Source organism: Temnothorax americanus, unplaced genomic scaffold (assembly GCF_048541705.1).
Source record: "Temnothorax americanus isolate GAGA-0224 unplaced genomic scaffold, ASM4854170v1 Scaffold25, whole genome shotgun sequence".
Lineage (NCBI taxonomy): Eukaryota > Metazoa > Arthropoda > Insecta > Hymenoptera > Formicidae > Temnothorax > Temnothorax americanus.
The window spans coordinates 1,360,016-1,382,111 of NW_027509391.1; the positions used below are offsets into that span (position 1 = coordinate 1,360,016).

General features: G+C 37.5%; 3 protein-coding genes across 11 annotated transcripts; 2 read left to right on the top strand and 1 right to left on the bottom strand.

The window, feature by feature from the left end:
- Positions 1-9,619: 9,619 nt before the first annotated feature.
- LOC143898967 (uncharacterized) lies at positions 9,620-18,785 on the bottom strand. 9 transcript variants are annotated; one of them, XM_077408830.1, is made up of 10 exons: positions 18,370-18,784; positions 15,038-17,361; positions 14,891-14,930; positions 14,673-14,737; positions 12,880-14,296; positions 12,534-12,808; positions 12,238-12,325; positions 10,971-11,317; positions 10,515-10,574; positions 9,620-9,871 (listed from the first exon to the last, which is right to left on the bottom strand). In XM_077408830.1, the coding sequence occupies exons 1-4, from the start codon at positions 18,422-18,424 to the stop codon at positions 14,679-14,681; spliced, it is 2,478 nt and encodes an 825-aa protein (XP_077264956.1). In that variant the 5' UTR covers positions 18,425-18,784; the 3' UTR covers positions 9,620-9,871; positions 10,515-10,574; positions 10,971-11,317; positions 12,238-12,325; positions 12,534-12,808; positions 12,880-14,296; positions 14,673-14,678. The 9 variants fall into 9 exon arrangements, with proteins under 9 accessions (XP_077264956.1, XP_077264955.1, XP_077264954.1 ...); XM_077408829.1 differs by having other exon boundaries at positions 12,232-12,325; XM_077408828.1 differs by having other exon boundaries at positions 10,971-12,808; positions 18,370-18,434; positions 18,531-18,785.
- Positions 18,786-19,200: 415 nt separating this feature from the next.
- Positions 19,201-20,482, top strand: LOC143898978 (zinc finger SWIM domain-containing protein 7-like). The gene is made up of 3 exons (XM_077408853.1): positions 19,201-19,538; positions 19,975-20,206; positions 20,306-20,482. The coding sequence occupies exons 1-3, from the start codon at positions 19,412-19,414 to the stop codon at positions 20,466-20,468; spliced, it is 522 nt and encodes a 173-aa protein (XP_077264979.1). The 5' UTR covers positions 19,201-19,411; the 3' UTR covers positions 20,469-20,482.
- On the top strand, positions 20,421-22,090 carry LOC143898976 (cell cycle checkpoint protein RAD1). The gene is made up of 5 exons (XM_077408850.1): positions 20,421-20,556; positions 20,638-20,856; positions 21,053-21,247; positions 21,338-21,613; positions 21,761-22,090. Exons 1-5 carry the CDS (start codon positions 20,458-20,460, stop codon positions 21,791-21,793), a joined length of 822 nt encoding a protein of 273 aa, XP_077264976.1. The 5' UTR covers positions 20,421-20,457; the 3' UTR covers positions 21,794-22,090.
- Positions 22,091-22,096: the final 6 nt, after the last annotated feature.

The following is a 22,096-nucleotide window of genomic DNA, read 5'->3' on the forward strand; positions in this document are numbered from 1 at the left end:
GGCTTTTGTCGGGGACGCATGAATTTCGACGGACGACCATTAATTATTCGAAATTAAATATCCTTCGCCAGCTTTAATTAAAATGTTTACGATATCGTTCAACCGGCTTATCGGCGACATTTCGCACTGTTGATATATTAAAAACAGGCGAAATCATTCGTCACAAGAGCGCCGATATTTTTCACATGGCATACTCGAACTGCATGAACCGTAAAAAAAATATTGTTTTGCCATAAAAACTATTTTGATCAACTGTACGATATCGAGAATCCGGGATAACATTTTGTTGAATTCGCTCGTCGAACCCCCCCCCCCTCCCACCGATTCCTTACTCCGAAATCGGCTAATGCAATTATATCCATGGTCTCGGGTAATATTTCCGTAATTAAAATTCCGCGTCCTTTCCCGAGAGAAAGAACGAGAGAAAGAGAGAGGGAATCGGTCCTTCTCTCAACCTCCACCACCGCTGACTCTTGCGAGCAAACGATTCTTGTTTGTCTTGCAAACAAAGGGTTTCTCGCGAGGGTCGGGGAAACGTCGCGGGGAAAATGACGGGGGGATTGAGAGAGAGAGAGAGAGAGAGAGAGAGAGAGAGAGAGAGGAGGAGGCAGCGCGCGGTGGAAAACAGGGGCGAAATTATTACATCTTTTGTCCGAAGGCTCGAATCGCTCCGTTTGCGGAATTGCGCGATCGCGATTCAGCCACGATTGCGGACGCCGAATGCCGCGCGCGCGCGCGTCGGGTCGCCGAGGCCTTTGTTAGTTTTGACTAATTTCCACCGCGTGGGTAATCTGCTTCAATTCGAACTCTCGCGAGCGGCCCGCGGTTATTCCGTGAAACTGGATACGGTATATATTTCACGTCCCTCCGATGAAAACCTTCGCGTCTTGCATCAATCTCCTTGGCTGCTACAAAACGACTCCTAATTGCATGATGCGTATCAAATACTGCAGCAAGTGTGAACCAATTTTTTCATATTTTTTCCATATTTCCATTTGAGTTATGCCATAAATAATAAAGTATTCTCTACATTAAAATATATTTTACATCGAATAAAATATATTTCTTTATGGATAGATCACGCGTTAAATATTCGTAGTTCAAGAGTTTTTAATAAATGGGGCAGAAGTTGCATGCTTCGCGATTTATTGTTAACGTTTCACTATCGAGACATTAAACAATAAGTTGCCGCGGTATAGCAGACTTAAAAATTTAATACGTATTTGACGCTTGCTGCACCGCCGCGTCGCCGATCTTACCCCTTCGGGCGAGTTTAATTCTTGTAGGTCCCATCGGTGACTTTATCGCGAGAAATTGCCACGCTCCGGAAACCGTCGTTACAGCATCGTTACCGTAAGAACTTACTGCGGGCATTGTTACGGCTAATGGTACCGAACTTGGTTAACTTTCAGTTTTACCGCCGATTCGGATTAAGAATTTATGGTAACGACTGGTTCTCGGTCTATTATCCACCGCGAAGGGTGAAGGGTGATGTTTTCCAGCGTCGCGCTTTAATTACGACACTCGCACAGTTATTTTTCCATCTACGAGAACATTACGCCGCGTTGGGGAATGTTCATCGTTATGCCATGTAAGCACTTTTATCTGGAAATTGATACAGATGATACAGGCAAGTCGTCGCGTGTTTGCCACTACGGCGAAGCATTAAGGCTCTATCGTGTGTCGAAGATTGTTTTGCAAAAAATTAATAGATCAAAAAACAATATTTTTTTAAATATTTATATTCTCAAACTACGCTGCTATTTTAATATAGAATATTCTATTATAGAAGTTCCAATGCGTTGTTTTTTTTCTTTTTCGTTCTCTATCACAGTATAGCGTGATACGGCTTTAAGAGCGTCAGTCGAAGAAAAGATGCGAGTCTCGTGTGTCATCTAATCCGAGAGCCTCTCGCCGACAGGCAATTGCATTAACGAAGAAACATGGCGCGACAGAGGAGCGAAACGCGCGCGATCAGAGGCCAGAAGTTATAACTCCGCTCGACTCTCTATTTTTATCCCTCCCCCACCCCTTGCATCTCCCGCCCGCCATCGTCCGAAAGTACACCCGTGGCGTGGCAACTTCTTCGCAGTCGGCTAACTTCTGCTAATAATGGCGAGACATTAATTTCGTGCGATTGGGCCCGGCGGACGGCCGCGACAAAGGCAACAAACGGAATAGCTTCGCGAGGAGGAGGAAAAGAAGGAGGCGGGGGAGTCGGATGAGATGATCCTCTCTCGTTTTCTCCTTGGCGGGGGTCCTTCCTCGCGCCAGTCCTCCCTCGTTCGAGCATTCGAATTCTCTCTACAGCGAGATAAAGAGAAGCGAGAAGGAGAGCGATAGCGGGGCTGTGCGTTTTAACCCCTTCTTCTTTACGCCGCGGCCGTATAATCCTTCCCTCTCCTCCGAAGCGGAGCGGTCGGTATAATCGCGCCGCACTGCTGTTCCCGTGGGAGCCGTTGCTCCCGACACGATTCTCCGAAAGGACGAAACGACGAAAAGTTTAATGAGTCCGCCTACCGCGCCTTTCCGGCCGCTAAGATTGCGGTTGCCGACATTCTCTTGCGATCCCGATTTGTAAGACACGTGAGATTTCCTTGGCGAGAACGACGCGCGATTAATCAGTCAATATCGATGGACAGACCCGACAGACGATTAAGACCAAAGTTCCTCGCAGTCAAATTTCTGTTTCAAACCTTGCCTTTAATTGCTCGCTCTAATCGCAAACGAGATGAAACTGAATCTCTAGAAATTGAGAAGAAAGATCACGCGGTGAGAAAATCGCACAAAAAACGCCAATAATTAGATAATATAAAGGATAACTCCATAAATGAAGAGACAAGTTTCTAGTAAATCCATTGGTATCGCCCCTAGTTATGATTGTATTAACAACTGGAAAGATTCAAATGGATACTCTATTTCCTGCGTTTTTACATATCGCTAAAGCGTATATTATTAATTTTAACCCTTTCGCTTCGATCGATTAACGAGCGTGGTATTGTCCGCACATCCGGCGAAATTGAATTGATTGATTAGATCGAAGGATAATCATCAATCATCCGCGTTTGCTGCTTGGCCCGTCGGTCGGTGCGGCACAATTATGCCGAATACATTCTACAATCCGCTGCGCATCGAAACCGAGCTCAGGCAAAACGCGGCAAAAGACCGTACGCGCGCGAGGATCCGGCAACATTTCGCGGCGCAAACGCCCCTAGACGCTAATGGGCCGCCTTAAATATGTAAGGGTAGTCTGCCCACCGGGTGCGGATAACAATAAACCAACACTCAAGACATACTCCGAGACACAATGTCAATTCGCACCCTTGGCGCTAACGATCTCACCTACGAGTTTTCCCGCGTCGAGCTCTGCATCCACGCGACGCGAATAACTTGATGGAAAATTATTTTTGTGAAAATTATCTGCGAGATTTAATATATTTCGTCGTCTCTCGTCGAGCAAAAGCTGATAGACGGTTATGTAATATATAAATTGATATTTATAAGTTTATTAATAGATATTTTATTAGTATTCGTAGAAAAAAAACTGTAACGAATGCTATAGAATATTCAGGTACTGTCTTTTTCCTACTACGATTCCGATTTTTATTTTTGCCTAGGTGAAGATTGGTTTCTGATTACAGGATTTTATTTTCCGTTTTGCTGAGTTTTCATTAAAAGCCACGATTATTCAGCCAACCCGTTGCAATAAGAGTTCCGACGGTCGCACGTTTCCTTTTCGGGACGAGCGATAGGAGCCGCGAGCCCGGCACGTCATAAAAGCTAACAATGATGAAAATATTGGTTCTTAAAGTCGCACGGGGTGTCGTTAACGACTCTCTTGAAGCAGCGACTCGCGACGTTGCGAGAAGTTGCCGCTCCCTCGGCGCCCGTCGAATTTCTTCACAAATTTTCCGCACATTGCATCTCCCTCTCTCTCTCTCTCTCTCTCTCTCTCTCTCTCTCTCTCTCTCTCTCTCTCTCTCTCTCTCTCTCTCTCTCTCTCTCTTTTTCTCGCGATACGAACGGCAGTTATAACTTCCCATTACTTCTCTTCTTCTCATTGTGGTATCGCGGCGAGCTGACGGGGAAAATGACTGCGCGCGAATGTACCTCGCTTTTCGGAGTTACGTCTTAATCATGTCGTTCGCCCTCTTTCCAAGACTATAAGCGAGAAATAGGCGAATACAAGATGAAACTCCAATGAGCATAATAAGACGCTATCGAATTCTGCTAGATTTATTTATATCTATATATGTTAATGTGTATCACACGAATCTTTTCCATTACTAGACAGATATTTTTTTGAAAAAAAAATACACCATTCTTTTCTTGGCATTTATACATGTATCGAGAACTACATGTATGTAGTTCAAGAAACAGCCGAGATATGAGTTCGCGCGCGAACTCGTGACAACACTTACTTAGTTTAATAGACTATAGCTTAGTTTAGTAAACCATATAGTAGACTAGTTCAACAGCTTGCTTAAAAGAAAGTCGCGCAATTGTCGCAAGGTCGCGTAAACGAAACCTCTTTCGGCGGAGTATATATTCTTATAGCGTTTTTCACTGGGAGAACTAGTGCGCACTGAGTGCGCACTCGTCATGGGCAACGTGTTTCACTGGGCATTTCGGTGCGCATGAAAACGGTGCGTGCTGTTTCACTGGAAAGTCTAGTGCCGAGTTTTCGCACTTTAGTGCAAGAATTCGGCACGAGCTCTGAGAGACGGTGCCAGTTTAGTGCAATATGGCTAGGCGGGATGCACGATTAATATTTGAGCTGTTAGATTTGCTTTCATCATCATCATCATCTAGCAGTGATGAAGATAATTTTTTACAAGAAAAAAATCCGCGAAAAATTCCAAAGATTGCAAACTTTCTTCAGGTAGTACATAACCTTACGGATAAGGATGTAAGCATACATATATGTACATTTTATTATCTTTATAGATTATAATTTGTATTATTATTGTATTATTATGTAAAACAATAATATGTTTTGTATAAATTAGTATCAATATTACAAATAATTATATTATTATAGTTTAAAAGTCATTTTCGCGTTACACGAACAACAGCCTACAAGATAATAGAGATGTATGCACATTCTGGATTCTATCCATCTGATCGGAGCAAAGGAGGTAGCGAACCTACCACTCCAGAATTGGATATTTTGTCATTTTCACAAATTCTTTGTAAATTATCATTGATGTCCGATAACTTTAAAACTCATGAATCATGGATCTTTCTTGGAATTTCAGTAAAGACATCAATCAATCTTTTTCGTGCATCACATATATCCTGTAATGTAATTGCAGGAATATCGTGCCTATTATATATATGTGTGTATATATATATATACATATATATATATATATATATATATATATATATATATATAGCATGTATGTCAATAATTATTAACACTAATTTAAGAATTAGGCGAGTAAAGTATATATAAATTAAAATTATTTATAAAGATATATAAATTTTTAGGTTGCTGGTTTTCCTAATGTGATTGGTTGTGTCGATGGGACGTCGATTAAAGTTCGAACACCAGCACATAAAATAAAGTCCACTTACGTAAATAGGCACGATATTCCTGCAATTACATTACAGGGTATATGTGATGCTCGAAAAAGATTCATTGATGTCTTCACTGGGATTCCAGGAAAGATCCATGATTCCCGAGTTTTAAAGTTATCGGACATCAATGATAATTTACAAAAAATTTGTGAAGGGAAATTTCATATATTGGGAGATGCGGCATACCCTATAAGGGAATGGCTAATGATTCCCTATAGGGATTATGGAAATCTGTCCGATAAACAAAAAAAATTAATAAGAAGTTTTGTGCAACACGAGTACTGATAAAGCTTTCCATATTCAGAGCGACAAATATGCACAGAACTGCACTGAGATGTTTAGCTGGAAGCGCAAGAAATTCGCACTTTCAGTGCACTCGGACAGTGCCATCTGAACTCAACGAGTTTTCGGTGCGCACTCAGTGCTATCCAGTGAAAAACGCTATTAAATTCGCTGTTTGCGAACGGCCGGCCGATAACGCCGGAGCATTATAAATTTAAGCGCTTTTAGCGAAAGCTGTACGTTAGGTCACAACCGTTTCGCACGCAAGCTGCACTTTGCATGCCGCATTCCGGACGACTTGCCACCCTTGTTTGACCTGGCCAAGTGGTGTTGCGCTCGAAGTCCCGAATGCATAATTAATCGGGTTATCAATTAAAGGCGGTGCGGTGACTCGTAACCGTTCCGTATGATCACCGACTTCTTGTTTATATCAAGGCACATTATCGGCTCGCTATAGAGAAATTCACGCAGGTACTGATTAACAGGTGATAAAATTCAACTAATTCGAAGATGAATCGTCATTGTATCGATTAAGTCACAGACTATTTTCCCAATATCCTGAACCATTTTCAACTTTAGATATTTAAACAATTCAGCTTCAAGTAAAATTTTTATCAAATTAACACTCGCAGGAGTTTAATCGAAGAATAATTGTTATTATGCCGTCATACCGTTTGAATGTATTATATTATTGAAACTTTATACACGCGAAAATTGTTTATTACGCAAAAATTATTGATATTCTGATATATCGATACCATCGCCATTATTACTGATTCTTAATATCATTAAAATATATACAATACGGGATATTCTCTGTTTAAAGTAATGCGACGCGTATTTATATTGCAGCAAAAATTATTCGATCCGCTCATCTCTATCGCGCAATAATCCAAAATATATATACAATGCCGCGTAACCCGACAGTTTATATATAAAGATTAAATTATTAATTGATCTGTTATGTTCCCGTATGGCCTGTTGTAACATTTGACGGGTAATAAAGAGTAATAATAATCGCGGTATTGCGAAACAAACAACAAGATAATCCGAAATAAATCCGCAATCGCGACATTAATTCTGATTCTTCAAAAATAATCCTATTACTTTCCGACGCTTTTAAAAATTTACAAGAATTACACACCGAAATTAATATCCAAAATAATCTCGTACAGCGCGTTCGAATGGGAAAAGAATGGACATGTTTGATGAACAATACTTCCTGCGATCGCGATATGAAAAATACTAAAATAATTTTTCTCCGCCGACATTTAATTAAATATACCTTTCCGAAAAGCTCCTAAATATTTGAATATTTTATGCCACGTGTCGGTTATAAAATTATTTCTAAATTCTATTAATTTATCAGTCGCTATATAATCTAGTGCAAGACAGATTATTTTTACGTCTCATTAAGCGTGAGATTTCAATTTAATAATGATAGGTCGCCCGAAGCATACGCTTCGATGAATAGAAACGAAAATATGTACGTCAATTTATTCATGACCGATTATATACGCGTGACTAATTGTCCATTTAATTTATTCGCTATATACGATTTGACGTCATTGCGTTATAATAATCGTGATTTGACAGGCTCGTATAATGTCGCTCCGAGCGCTTCGAATTAAAAATGGAAACAAGGAAGAATCGCACACACACACACACACACATAATATAAAAAATATAAAGAAAGTATAAAATATATAAATATCATCAAATAGTATGTACATGTATCTCTTCAATTGTCAATATTATTATTATGTCGTTATATATTACGTGCTTACTTAGAAACCGTAAAAAGCAGAGATGCTTCTCGCTTTTAACTAGGCGAAATAATCGAAACATGCCAAAATATCCTGAAAAGATTTATTCCTAAATTATGGATCGATTCAAGAATGCAATTTTGAAGACTGGGCGCGCCCTCGGGTATGTCAACATCGCGATCGGTCAGGTACCGACCGAATCGCAGAACGAAATCGTGATTATCCCCCGTGGATTAATTACTACGGTTACCGACGATCAAGTAACGAACTACTATTACCAGCATAGAAATGCTATTTACCATACGTGCATCTATAATTCGAGGATCGATATCGATCGGTGCTCCGTTTCGAGAAAATTCGTAGAGTGGGATGGTAGTGATGGTACTACGATCGCGCGAGGTACGTCTAATGAAATTACCGCTCCCTCGCGACATTGCACAAAACAGTAACATTACGGAGCAAGTGACGCTACCGCTACGGTCGCGCGGATCACACTTGACGAATCTGTCGCGTTATCGGTCAGAAAACAGTATTCCGCAGCCGATATTTCATCGAATCGACGATAATTGGCGCCCGAAGGCCTCGGTATGTCAAAATTCGCCGCCGTATCGTCATATAGTTACTCGCGAGTTAACGGAGTATAATGCAGTATTCCATGTCGCGTTCGCCGGAGAAACCGAACTCGGAAATCGCACCGATATTAATCCCATGATTATCTGTATGTATGTACATGGTAATTACCTGGCGACGATCTCGCGCGTGTCGTACCCTGGCTACATTTCCGGGAAAATATCCAAAATAGGGGAGGACGACGGTTTCTCGGCACTCCGTTAACTCCGTGAATCTGCAGAGGCCGGAGCGCCCGGTACTCATCCATATGCACCACACGAGACACACAATTCACATATTCGTAACACACACTGCATTCCGATCACACGTACACACATACGTATACTTTACTCACGCACAAAATGTTCCTCAAACGGCAACGATAGCGAGAGATACACACGGAGCCACTCGGATGTACGTCTACACCGTACCGACGCATTTCTAGAACTACCGGTTCGGCGCGCAATTGCGATCCTCCGAAATTTCAAATCGGGGAGAACCAATCACGTCCCGGCGATCGAGCGCGTGCTCCATCTGTACTCGCTGCACTTAATGCGGGATGCATGGACGCTTGATCTTTGGAGGAAGGGAGAGAGGAACGAACACGACGAGTGCAAATAGGTGCAAAACAATTATCTTTATTAAAATGCTGTTATAAAAGAATAAAATACAAATGTTTTAATAAACAGATTAAAGTAACGAATTTTATTAATTGCGATAATTTACCTGATACATAGAATTGTTTCTGAGATATTGCAAATTATATTAAAACATTGAAACTTGCTCGAAATAGCGGACTCTCATCGTAGGAATTATTTAACGTAGAAATAAAAGTCGAAAAAGAAATAAATGAGAAAATTATATTCCAGACGATTTTAATAAATCCTATTTTAATGGATCTTATTTAATAGAAGTACAATTTATAGCTTGATCCCAAAGATTTGTTAACAGTTGGAATATATTTGAGACATCGTATGTTTGTGATTGCATCTTCACTAAAATTGTAGCGATAAGCATTATCTCGCGAGTTATCACTAAAAGAGACTACTGAGATTAGATGTATTAATCATTAAATCGGGTTATGTGACGACTTTCTCAATCTTAAACTTAGAATCTTTAATACATAACAATAACAAAGTAAGGCTCTTGGAGTGCAAAAATTGAATCTAATTCTAAAAGATTGACCTCCCAATTTCTAAAAATTAAACTCAGAATGCATTGCTTCTTCATTTTTTCTGGCTAAATCCTACACGGTGAAATTAATTGATAGTTTTTATATTACTTTCAGATAAGATAATGTTAGGTAAAAAACTTTATTCGTTACTATTACAGCATAAAACGGTGGAAAAAGTGTGAAAGGTAAATTAATGTACTTGAAGTAAATTTTATTAATTTATTAACTGTTTAAAAACGCAAAAGCTCTGCATCACATCTCTAACATTTACTAAGCGTGAAATTTTACATGGATAGTGATGTATTTCGACGTTTGCCTACATATTGGATTTACTCGAGCGCATTAGGGATTTATTATCACTCCCATCGTCGATTGTCCTTGGCATGGTTATTGGTTATTAATTAACAGGTGCAAGGCTTGCATGAGCACTTTCCACCCGATTTGCAGGCACATTGGTCTGTAAAAAAAAGAAAATAATTTATTTATCATAAAGAAGATGTAATCTTTCTATAAAAAAGATAAAAGCAGATATTCACGATAAAACTTAAAACAAAATTACTTTAAATAACTCTTGAAAAATTAAGTGTTGCTCTTTTCACTTCTTGCTCTAAAATATAGAAATATTGCTTTTTGCTAATATAAAATAAATAAATCAAATATAAAATAAAAAATTTTGAAAATAAAAGCCTAAACGAAAAAGGAATGCGGTGCTCCAAGAAATCAGCGATCGAGACAGCGCGACGTAGAAGCTTTAAATAACATATTACGCGCGATTGCACCACGCAACGAAATTGTGCCACAAGTCTCGTGGAATTGCGATGTACAGTTAAAAGGATATGACGAGCCGGCATCGGCGATAGCCGTCATTAACCGGTCATTGTCCGGGATGAAAAACAAAAAATAATACAGTTGGTCGGCACGCGTTTTTGCTCGTCGATTTGGAAAAAAAGAGACATCCAACGCGGCATTGTGAAAACGAGTTCGACAGCTCGCAACTGGTTGTAATTAAAAATAATAACTCGTTATAGAAGCGCGACGAACAAGCAGCGAATTGCACAGTCGGAGCAAAATGCACTATTAATTCTTGACGTGAACATTACCCTTGCATCCGGAATCGCAGCACGAACAATTGTCACCGCATTTGCAGTCCTGGCATTTATCTGTAATAAAATAAATTTAAACAAATTATTTTCGAGATTTACTTAAAGAGAGATTAGAATTTAGACATACATATTAGGATACAAAAAAAAAAAAAAAAAAAAAATTCTATAGATAATATAAATAAATATATATTTATTAAAAATCGCGTATGTTTCAACAAAATATTTCAATAATTCAGTAACTGATCAATTGCCCTTTGACCATGCACTGCCGAATCAATGATAATTAGAAATCAATCGCGTGACGTCTCTTTAAAGATCACAGATCTATTTCTTGCTTATACATATATCTCATTGTTTCTCAATAGCTCCTCTATAGAGCAACAGTAACAATTGAGGAAACGTCATGTCAAACTCTCTATTAATGTTCATTAAGCATTTAAGAGGCACACTCACCCTTGCATTTATCGCATCCTGGTCCCGGCATCTTGGTTGGCTTTGGCTTGTCGCTTCACGGTAGAGGCTCGAACAGATAATACAGCGGAATGCTTACTCGCCAGTAGAACGTCGCGGCTTCGTATTTATCGATCCTTCCCCACCACGGCCGGGCTTGGTTCCGAGCGGCTTGACAAGCGCAACCGCGCAGCGTGTGCAATCGTCAACATGTGTGCTATGCGCAATTCTTCAGGGCCGTGCGACTCCAGTGACACGAGTTTTTCTAACAGGTTGTCGACTAATAGGATGACGTAGGAAGCGGCGTTATCACGTTATCTCTGTTCGATCCCTATGGTACTGCGACGTTCCTGTAGATATTTAATTCGAATCAATGTGCGCATTTAAGTTCGATATAATTTTTGTCTTAATATATTTTTAATCGTATTCGTTCTTATCTTTGTGTACAAATACGAGCTTGATAATCATAAAACTTCAAAATGTTAGCATTATACGACACCGACCTAGTACCTATAGATTTATATATAAATTTAAAAATAAGAATTGGGAGTTCAAATAAATTCAATCATTAGAATGAAGGATATATACTAAAGGCCATTGCACGTAACAAAGTTTTAGTCATAATCGTAAGGTCGTAAGAAAATAGACCAATCACACTCGATTATTCTTCGAGCTTAAGGAGAATAATCGACTGTGATTGGTCTATTTTCTTACGGCCTTACGATTATGACTAAAACTTCGTTACGTGCAATGGCCTTAACTTTGGATATTTTAACTTTTGTATCATATTATCCCTAAAGAATTTGATCTTACACAGTTATAATTTGAATATTATTTTCCACTGGTAAACTAGATATTTAATACAGAGAGAGAGAAAGAGAGAGAGAGAGAGAGAGAGAGAGAGAGAGAAATGAGTAAAGATATTTAATAAAAGAAGGTATATATAAATATTACTGACACAAAAAATAGCTCTGCGATAATTTAACGAACAATATTTACACATTTTTATACATTTTCGTGGTGATTGACCGACATCTACTGTGTCTATCAGGAAGTGAAATGTTACGTAAGATCAAAAAAGTTTTGCTCAAGTCCGGTATATGAAGGACACTCAAATCGTGTCAATAATAAGTGTCCTCGTACAATATGTTCTGCTTCCTGATTGCCTAATTAAAAATTAAGTGCCTGCGATATTGGCATAGATCTCGAAGGTATTATTGACTCAAGATCGGCCTTTTTTTTGCGTAGGAGAAAAATACTTAACGTATACCCCGGTGCCGGCCATCAGGATTATGCCGGGCATGCGTGGGCTGAAAAACTCTCCCTCAAGCAACCATCCTCTGGTATAAATCAATCACCTGGAAACCGCCGAAGCATTAAACTCAGATAACCGATAATCAGGGCGTTTCCGTGCCCTTCCTCCGTAAACCACGCGACATAACTCGCACGACGTAAGTCGTAAGTCCCCGATTCATAGGATATCCAAGATCGACGGCCCTGTTGTATTGTCGGTAGAAAACCAATCACGAGAATTGCAAGAAACGACGCAGTATTGTTGTGCCTTACGTGTCGTATCGATAAGAGAGGAAGAGAGAACCTTCCACAGCATTCTAGATTGTGAGAACCGCGTAGTTGATGATCGCCGCTCTTTGAAACTTTTCCATCCGGCTTTTTACCATATTTTTCCACAGCAGATTTTATGACGTCTCTCGTAAAATCGTTCTTGTCGATGTTTGTTCGAAGCAATAATTTCCATTAAAAAGCGCTCCGTGTTTTCTTCTCGCTCCTGTTTTACATTCGACGTGTAGCAATGTATACAACGTCACAAACTTCTTTCCCAACTGCAATAATACTCAATATAAATGTTAATATTAGGATGGCAAAACTTAAGAACTTAGGTCGGCACATTTACCTATTAGATAAGAACGAGAATGTGTAGACTTTTGAACTGACGTCACTTCTCTTTGTTGTGTACCTATTTTACTGCATGCTAGTTTTCAAGAAACAAGTTCGAGTAATAGATTCAATTTTCCTGCTATCTTCGATAGGAAGTAGGAAATCGAATTATAGAGTTGCCCCTAACAAGATGGCAACACTACACTAATTATCCGCGCGCGGGCAAACGCTCTCTCTCGCGAGCGCTTGGCCGCGCCGACTTAAGGATCCATTCTCCTCAGTTAGGTTCAAAAAATCGAAATTTTTTTGCATAATTTGATAGCTCTAGGTGTGTAGAATAGTGTGTTAAAAGCGCAAACTGAAATTCGTGAAAGTTCAAAAGTTATAAGCCCATAAGCAGGCAGCGCTGAGGTAGTACCGAGCGCGCGCCGCAGGTATACGGCGGAAGTGATAACTCACGTAATTTTCAATGACACTTTCATTTTTTTTTTTACATATATAAAACTAGTTTGTCTATAGAGTAGACTACAATCATATCGATATATGCAATATTTAATTTTTTATAAGCAAAAAAATATCGAAAATTTACAGTGAAAATTAATTTTTCTCTTTGAACTGCCGCCATTTTATGAATTTTTATTCAAAATAATTTTAGTCTACTCTATAGGGACACTTGTACTGAACAGGAAAATCGATTGATTCGATGTTTCAGACACATTTTACGACCTGAAGGACTTCCGCCATGGAGCAACCTATACCGCGCGTTGCCCAGTATCCCGCTTCGCCGAATTATTTAAATGGGCTGAAAAAATTTGTATAACTACTTAAAAGTATCATAAATATATATATATAATCCAAAAATATTAAATAATTTATTTTGTTTACTTTCTTCACAAAATATTCACAAAAATCACCTATTTTTTGGACCTACTGAGGAGAATGGACCCTTAAGTTTATAAACAAATTCTGGAAATATACTCATCGGCCAATCGACGACACCACAAAGAGTCGAATTGGACACATATACTATTGGAATCACCATCGCGACTCGCAAAGAGTATTTGCACACATGGTACGGAGATACATCTCATTTTAGAGTATAAGACTTACGCTACATCCAACTACATCGATCACACTCATCTCCAAACTGTGATCAACAAAAAGACTGCTTAATCTTGCGGACCAAAATGGCAATAAAATGCGCAGCAAAATACAGTGTTACACGACACAAAAATGTGAAATAATACTTGACACAAAAAAATAATTTCAATTGCACACTTTTAATAAAAAACTATATAATATATAAAAATATTTAGAAAAATTTTATGAAACGTGTATGAAACATAATTGTCACATAATTTTTTTTGTACATGAGAACGTTTTGCGCATTATCTATTCGTTATTCCAAGTGATCTGGGCTGATTGCGTACGACCTGAAATAATATAATGCAAAATTTAAATTATATATATTTGTTCTAGTCTTAAAACTTTTTTCTTAAATTATATTTAAATTTAATTTGTAATTTAAGTGTTTTTAAAATTTAAAAATATATAATATACACATTTAAATCAGAAAAATTGTAAAATATGTAAATAGATATTAATGTCATAAATATGTATATTATATATATATATATTTTTTTTTAATTTGAATTAAATTTAAATTACAAATTAAATGTAAATACAATTTAAGAAAAAGCATATATATATATATATATATATATATATATATATATATATATGTATGTATGTATAATTCATAGCTTGCAATTCAATTTTAAATACTTTCGTGTCGGATCACGACTTTACCTTATGTTAGCGCAGTAATTCATTTAAGTATACGATTTCCCATTTTTCGTTTTTGCTTCCTTTATCTAAAGAAAATTTTTAAGTCGTTACAAATATGTATATTATTTTAAAGTTATCAGATTAAATTTCGGAACGCATTCAAAAGTGCAAACTCCCATCTCATATACACAAATTACTACATGAGATGGAAGTTTGCACTTTTGAATGCAAAAAGTTACCAGCAACCTTTTCGTCTCCTATTGTTGTTCCAGTCACTTTCTGAAATAATGTAAAACAAAGTAAATTAATATATTGCAGAAGATTTTTCAAAGTATATGTATATCTTTATTAATGCCAATTTAAATATCTTTATTTATTTTGCTTACCTCTGTTTGTTTTGAAGATGGTCGAAACTTCATAATTCTTGGACTGGGCGATTGAGTCTGCTTTCTTTCAGATGTGACTTCGTCCGTTTTAGGCTGTAGATTTTTTTTCAGATAGGGCTTCTTGCCCTTGATGTACATCCCAACAGGGGATACTACATGATCATAATTTTCCATCTGACGATAAATATTTTTCATTGTCGACTCGTCTTGCTTATTTAGGTTCGGCAGCAAAGTCGGAAAATACTGGCGCTTTGGCCTGCAACCCTTAACAGGCGTCTTTCCAGGAGTCATAAAAAGCCGTGGTTTTGAAACAAATGTTTTGGTAGGTCGACGTTTCGCCGACGAAGGACTTATACTTTTCTTTCCCGGTGAACGCTTCGGCGTCCTTAATGACTTATTCCCTAATAAAATCGACGAACAAGAATCGAGATTTTCGTTGGACATCTTCTTAGCTCGAATGTCTTTTCCGTCACGAGGAGTACGAGGACTATTCAATTTTGCTCCATGAAGTAAATTGAGTATGGGTCTACGCTCTTCCAAGTAATCTTGATATTTCTTGACACACATTAGAATTTTCTTGAAAATATCATCGTTTGTAGTTGGCGAGGATTTGCTGATTACAATTTTCGGATGTGTATCTTCTACTGATTCTGAATTTTCATTCATTTCCATTATTTTTGCCGTGTCAATACACCTTTGTCTTTCCTTCGCAATCTCATACATGAGCGAACTTTCAAGTTCGATTATTTCACGATGCTTACTACGTTGTGTTCGCTGGTTAAATGTATCTTTCTTCGATTTCGTTTTATCGTACTTTTCACTTGATACCAATCTGTGTTGCAAATTTTGCGTTTTAGGTGTTTTATTTAGGTGTTGATTTACCGAGGTGCATGTCCCAGCTTTTCTTATCTCTTCCTGAATATTGAAGGAATCCTCCAAAGAAGCCATTTGACTTTCATACGCTCGTCGAATATCTTCCATGCTTCGCGAGGAAGACTGTGATTGACTGTGATTGACTTTCCTTCCCGAGAGACTCCTGGATTCTTCCGGATATAAAGTCTCACAATACGCTTCCAGATGTTCAAACGTATTTGTGTTATCAAGCAACAAAGTAGAAGTATTTTTTGATTTACGCCGACATATTTTCTTGGGGCTTCTAATATTACGTCGGGGAGAAATAGGTGTTAAACATAGAGTTTTATTATTATTTAGAGGAGTTCCAGAAAAAAGAGATTTCCATGAAATATTAGATTTAGATTCTTGACTTTTTTTTCTTGCATAAATTGATGTCGACATACCAGGAGACTGAGGCCATTCGGGAATGGTTTCATCCTCTATAAATTTACACATTCTTCGAAGCTCTTCGTTGAATCTGTATACGCTGACTTCTGGATATTGTAAGGAATCGTTTATAACGGACTCTTCAATTATAGTTAGCAATCCTTCTGTAAAGCCTTTTGGTGAATCGTAGCAATTTGCGGATAAACGTCTCAGAAGACGCTGTTGCACAGCTGCTTCTTTCAATGGTTTTTCATCCGCCAACGAATGTAGGAACGTTCTTAATTCCAAAGGATCAAGTTCTTCTTTGGAGCTCGTTTCGCTGCTTGTTGAATCGTGCCGCTCATCTTCCGCAAGGTACGAATCATCTTTCCTTCTTGGTAAAGCAGAAGACTGCGACAATTTCAATGCATTAAAGGACGGAATAATTTTTTCAACAGTCTCACCGCAACTTGTTACAATCTTAGAAGAAAGCTGGTCAGCTTTAATATTATGATTGGTATCTCTATTCAAAATTCTATCGAACGTAGTGTAGCTCTTAGACCTTGTAAGTTCTTGACTGAGTAAGATTATATTTTCCAATGAATCTATTGACACAGAACGTTGGCGTTTATTAAAATTCTGTTGTTCCTCGGCCGCATGACTTAAATGACGAATATTGATATTTGCACTTGTTTCAGATGATGTGGTATTTAATTGTTTTTCAAGAGTATCATATTCTTTAATCAGGTGTTCATTATGGAACAAATTTATACATTTGTTTAAATCAAATTTTATCGACAAATATGATGTCGAATCCAATGTATCCATTGATTGAGGCTGCTTATTATCATATGTGGCATTATAGCTTTCCTGAGCAGTATTGCACAAGTCGGATAATGAGCTACATCGCTGACTGGCTAAACTACCTGCTAGAATAATGGAATCCCGAGATTTGTTCCTTGAACGGCTATATTTTTTGTCATCTTGTTTATCTCTGTTTATGTCATTTAATCTGTTCTCAGACGACGCTCGAGGCATGACCTCTCCCTTACTTATTGTTAGACCTGTAAATACACATATTTATTTAAACTGTATAACATTCAAATTTAAGCATATCATAAAATATAAAGTAAAACATAAAATATTACGTCTAAAAGAAGCATTTTATACTGAAAGTTTTTCTTTTATATATAATATAATAATATATAAGGTATAGTTCAAATATATATAAATGGGAATTTGATTCTATACATGTTATATATATATATACAAAACTCCTCTGGTGGGTCTGATTGGACCGTTTAGACCACTGTGCTTTTAAGAAGCAAAAAATTTCACAACAATAACAAGAGCTATGGTCAACGTAAGGCTACAAATGCTTTGGAGCGTTCTTCTTCTCCTTCTTTCTTCATTGAAAGAAAAGAGAAGAGGAATGCTTCGAAGCATTTGTAGCGTCACGTTGACCGTAGCCAAGGTTATTGAAACAATGCAAAGTTATATTTGACGAGCTATGTAGAATCCTCTTTGATTTAGAAATCAGGAAGCTTCTAAAACGATGGAACAAGTGTATTGCAGTCGAGGAGAATTATATTGAAAAGTAAGTAGCATGTGAAACAAGCTGGTGATGTCATACACAACATGTGTAGAAACAAATTCCCGTTTATATTATATATTCCTATATATATTGCACATTTAATTATTTACTATGTATGTACGAGGAGAGAGATAGTTCAAATATAAACGGGAATTTGTTTCTACACATGTTGTGTACGACATCACCAGCTTGTTTCACATGCTACTTACTTTTCAATATAATTCTCCTCGACTGCAATACACTCGTTCCATCGTTTTAGAAGCTTCCTGATTCCTAAATCAAAGAGGATTCTACATAGCTCGTCAAACATAACTTTGCATCGTTTCAATAACCTTGGCTACGGTCAACGTGACGCTACAAATGCAATATATATATATATAGCTATATATATATATATATATATAGCAGTATATGTGAAATTACGTTATTTTCATTAATAAATCCCGGATGTAAGACAAGAAAACATTGGCGTACTTACGGAAACTGCTTAAAGAATCCGTGAAATCATGTGCACGTCTTCGCTGATTGCTCATATTTGGCTTCCTGAGAGAGGATTCTGTCTTATAACGATAATACTGTGAAGACCAAGTAATTTGTTCAAGGAAACTCAGAGATTTGCGAAAATGTGACACCACTAACGGGCGAACTGGAAATTCCAGACTTGATCACCGGTAACTGCATGGGTAACTGAACCTGTTACTGTTTCGAACAATCAGATATACCAACGTATCGATCACGTGATAACATAATTAATAACTACGTAGCAAAGCCGCTGGAACACAGCCTTCATCTTTCTTTTCTCTTTTGTCGCTATAAATGCTATGAACAAAAATATATTCTAGAAAAAACCGAACTAAATTAATTGTCGAGTTGCCCTTTCTTTACAATCTTTACAAAATAATATTGAAAAAATTATACATGTGTTTTTCGTAATAGCACTTTTTACACTCAAAGTGTCGTGTAACCTTTTCGTTCTTATCGTAAGGTTGGTATCATTGGGTCTGTTCGCGTTGCTTGCACTTTTTGCACTCAGGATCTTCGCTTTCTCTCTCTCCAACGGCCGAATATATATTTATCTCATTTCAAGTGCAAAAATGTTTGGGGATTTCAAGCAACGCGAACGAGCCTATTGGTCGCGTTCGCCGCTCAGTAGCTGTCAGTAGCGGTCGAACGTGATTGGCTCTTACTTTTAGAACCGACCAATCAACGCAGTGTATTGATAAGACGGACTCAACAGTTGTGCAACAGTTGTGTCTGCTGAACGCTAAACGCGGCAACGCGGCCATTGTTATGCACGCCAATTGATGGTGTATTTAGGGTTATAGTCCCTCAGTCCCTCTCTGGAAATAATTTCGGGCATGTAATCGTCCGGTCGACAGATTTTTCTTGCATCCGCTCACGATTTGACAGAAATGAGTCATCAGGTTCGAATCGCGCTCTAAAGGCACATCGGATATGACGAATGAGCATTTCAGTGTGTAGGAGATTCAGGTTCGGACTCCGAAACTCCGTTTGCTCCAATGAATCCAGATCAACAGGTAGCGAATATCGGTTCCCGACCGCCTACCGTGTACGATCAGAAGTATATGGATTTCGTGGAAAACGTGTTGAAGGAAGCAGCCAGCGATTTTGAGAGGGAGAAAAAATGTACGTGCTCTCCGTTACACTGGCTTAGTACAACTGTGTTTTCTTCCTACTTTTTCAATCTATAAACAAAACAAGACTACATGCACAAGCTCCGAGCTTGCTATGTAAAGACGAGAAAGAGAAATATATATATATATATAGAAAGAGATTAAGATTAAATAGAAAAAACCTATATTAAATAACTTTTTATTTTTCATGTTTTTTTCACTTTATTTTGAAGTAGAGATTTCCCCTGATTATGACCATTTAAAATAAAAATATTAATTTTCTCAATTAAATTCTTGTCTCTGAAAAGTTGTCGACAATACCGAGAATGTTGAAAAGTGTAGTTGATGATATATAAATATTCTTTGGTCTAGTACATTTTAAACTAATAAATTATAATTTGCTAAGTATACGTATTCGTATCTGGTGGTAAAATGAAAATTACTTTCAGTCTCTGATCAGAATCTACTGAAACTGTACAAGATACTTGATGGAGCGTTTGAAAGAGCCTTAGATTTATATGAGCAACAACGAGTGACACAAATTTCCACGTCTGACACAATTATAACGGAGCCATGCAAGAATGCTAACACAGCCAGCTGGTTAATGCAAGTTAAAGGGCATTCTGGAGCATTATACACGCTTTTCCCAGAAATAAATTATTGTACTTGCGCTGCCTTCAGGTATAACGTCCCTGCACGAATAAATTATTCTGTCAAAAGATAGCATGGTTATATTTTCTAAAATTTTACACGTCAAAATAATATCTTGCAACGTTACAGACATCAGGTTCTAACAGATCGGTCTGCTTTCACTTGTAAACACGTTTTGGCAGCTTGGCTAGCCAGTGTTGACAAAGATAAGTTGTTGCACCAACAATTAACGCAGAAACAGTTCAACAGTTTACTGTTATATCAGGGTTCAAACAAACGTGATGCTCTCTAATGTGGAAGACTATGCGTTGGTTGCAAAAATGGGATTGTCGAATCTAAAGATTGTAACACAATTATTAAAAGCTATCAACTTTAAGGAGGTACTTGGGATGTGCTTATATTAGAATGTACATATCTGTTTTTTTTTCTTGTAATTATGAGAAACATATGATTTTATTTAGACAGCTACTTGCCTCGGCAGTGAAAACGGATTAAAAATCACAGTCGAAGACGCGAAATGTATGCAGGCCAGTGCATACATCCCATCTACAGTTTTCGATGAATTTGAATTGAAAGAGGATGTGACATTCTCATTGAGTTTAAACATATTGGTGGAGTGTCTTTGTATGTTCTGGCCTACTTCGCAAGAGGATTCCGTCACCGTGCAAATATTTTACAAAGTAAACTTGACATTTCAGTAAAATCAAGATAATGGTCATCTATTTTAGATAAATTTAGTTCCCAAAACAAAAGATTCGATATATAAATTTTTAGATTTTATTTTCCGAGTTATATTAAATTAAAGAAAATATTTCAAACTGCATGCTACTGTTTAATGTTAAGGCAATATCGATATCATATCGTTATCCGTTATAGGGCACAGGCTATCCTGTAAGCGTTATCATTGAAGAAGACGGTGTCATAACAGACTGTTCGTTAAAAACTTTGGAAGTAGACGCATTGTTAGACTTTCATCTTGAGGCAGAAAACGTTGTAAATAAAGTAGTATTACGAACAGAATTATTGAAGGATGTCATGGCCGAGTTAGATCCAACTAGCGAACTAGTCGAGGTATAATGAGCGATTTCAATTCGAGCTTTAAGATAGAGATTTGCATTCGGCAGTCAAACTCTTCTGTGAAATACAACGTTTACATTCTAGTTGCGTTTATCACCGGAAGAACCCTACTTCAGAATTAGCACGGAAGGTCTAGGTGGCATTTGTCACATTGACTTGCCGCGCGATAGCGATTTAATAGACACATTTCAGTGTACATCGACGGCAATATCCAATTTCAAATTAGCGCATATTAAACCGGCGATGAAAGCGTTATCATGCGCTAACAAGGTTTCGTTAAGAACCAATAACGCCGGCCTGTTGTGTTTTCAATATATGATTAAAACCGAAAATGGGCACACCTGTTATATGGAATATTACGTAAGGCTTTTCATAATAAATTGTACAATTGAATCGTTAATTTGGAACTAATTAGTTTTCATAAAATGTATTTTGTATAATTAGTTATACTTTATGATACAATATCGGGTACACGATATTTTAAGAATTTGTATATTTCATTTACAGATTTCTCCATTAATAGATATGGATGTTTGCTGAAATAGCCATGAACGGTTAAACAGTGTGATGATACGGACGTGTCAAATCAGAAATAAAATATGTCCAGCTGCCCACGTACGTATATAAATCTATGTATAAAAATTAGTTTAACAAACACCTAAATATATCTTTATATATTTAATAAATTCATACTTGGTTTTCATATTAAACAATTTTTATTCAATAAACACCTAAACATATTTGTACATGTTTTTACTGACGCTTTCTTTCATTTCTTTTACATGTCTTTGACACGCTTTTTAAATAGTGAGAGAATTTTATCTCATTACACACATATCGTTT

Coding starts and splice junctions, on each gene's coding strand:
- LOC143898967 (XM_077408828.1), bottom strand. CDS start 18,424: ATGAGCAATCAGCGAAGACGTGCACATGATTTCACGGATTCTTTAAGC. Junction 17,362..18,369: donor GGATTCTTTAAGCAGTTTCC/GTAAGTACGCCA, acceptor GTGTATTTACAG/GTCTAACAATAAGTAAGGGA. Junction 14,738..14,890: donor AGGAGACGAAAAGGTTGCTG/GTAACTTTTTGC, acceptor AATTTTCTTTAG/ATAAAGGAAGCAAAAACGAA.
- LOC143898978 (XM_077408853.1), top strand. CDS start 19,412: ATGAATCCAGATCAACAGGTAGCGAATATCGGTTCCCGACCGCCTACC. Junction 19,539..19,974: donor TTTTGAGAGGGAGAAAAAAT/GTACGTGCTCTC, acceptor AATTACTTTCAG/TCTCTGATCAGAATCTACTG. Junction 20,207..20,305: donor TGTACTTGCGCTGCCTTCAG/GTATAACGTCCC, acceptor GCAACGTTACAG/ACATCAGGTTCTAACAGATC.
- LOC143898976 (XM_077408850.1), top strand. CDS start 20,458: ATGCTCTCTAATGTGGAAGACTATGCGTTGGTTGCAAAAATGGGATTG. Junction 20,557..20,637: donor AAGCTATCAACTTTAAGGAG/GTACTTGGGATG, acceptor GATTTTATTTAG/ACAGCTACTTGCCTCGGCAG. Junction 21,248..21,337: donor CAACTAGCGAACTAGTCGAG/GTATAATGAGCG, acceptor TTTACATTCTAG/TTGCGTTTATCACCGGAAGA.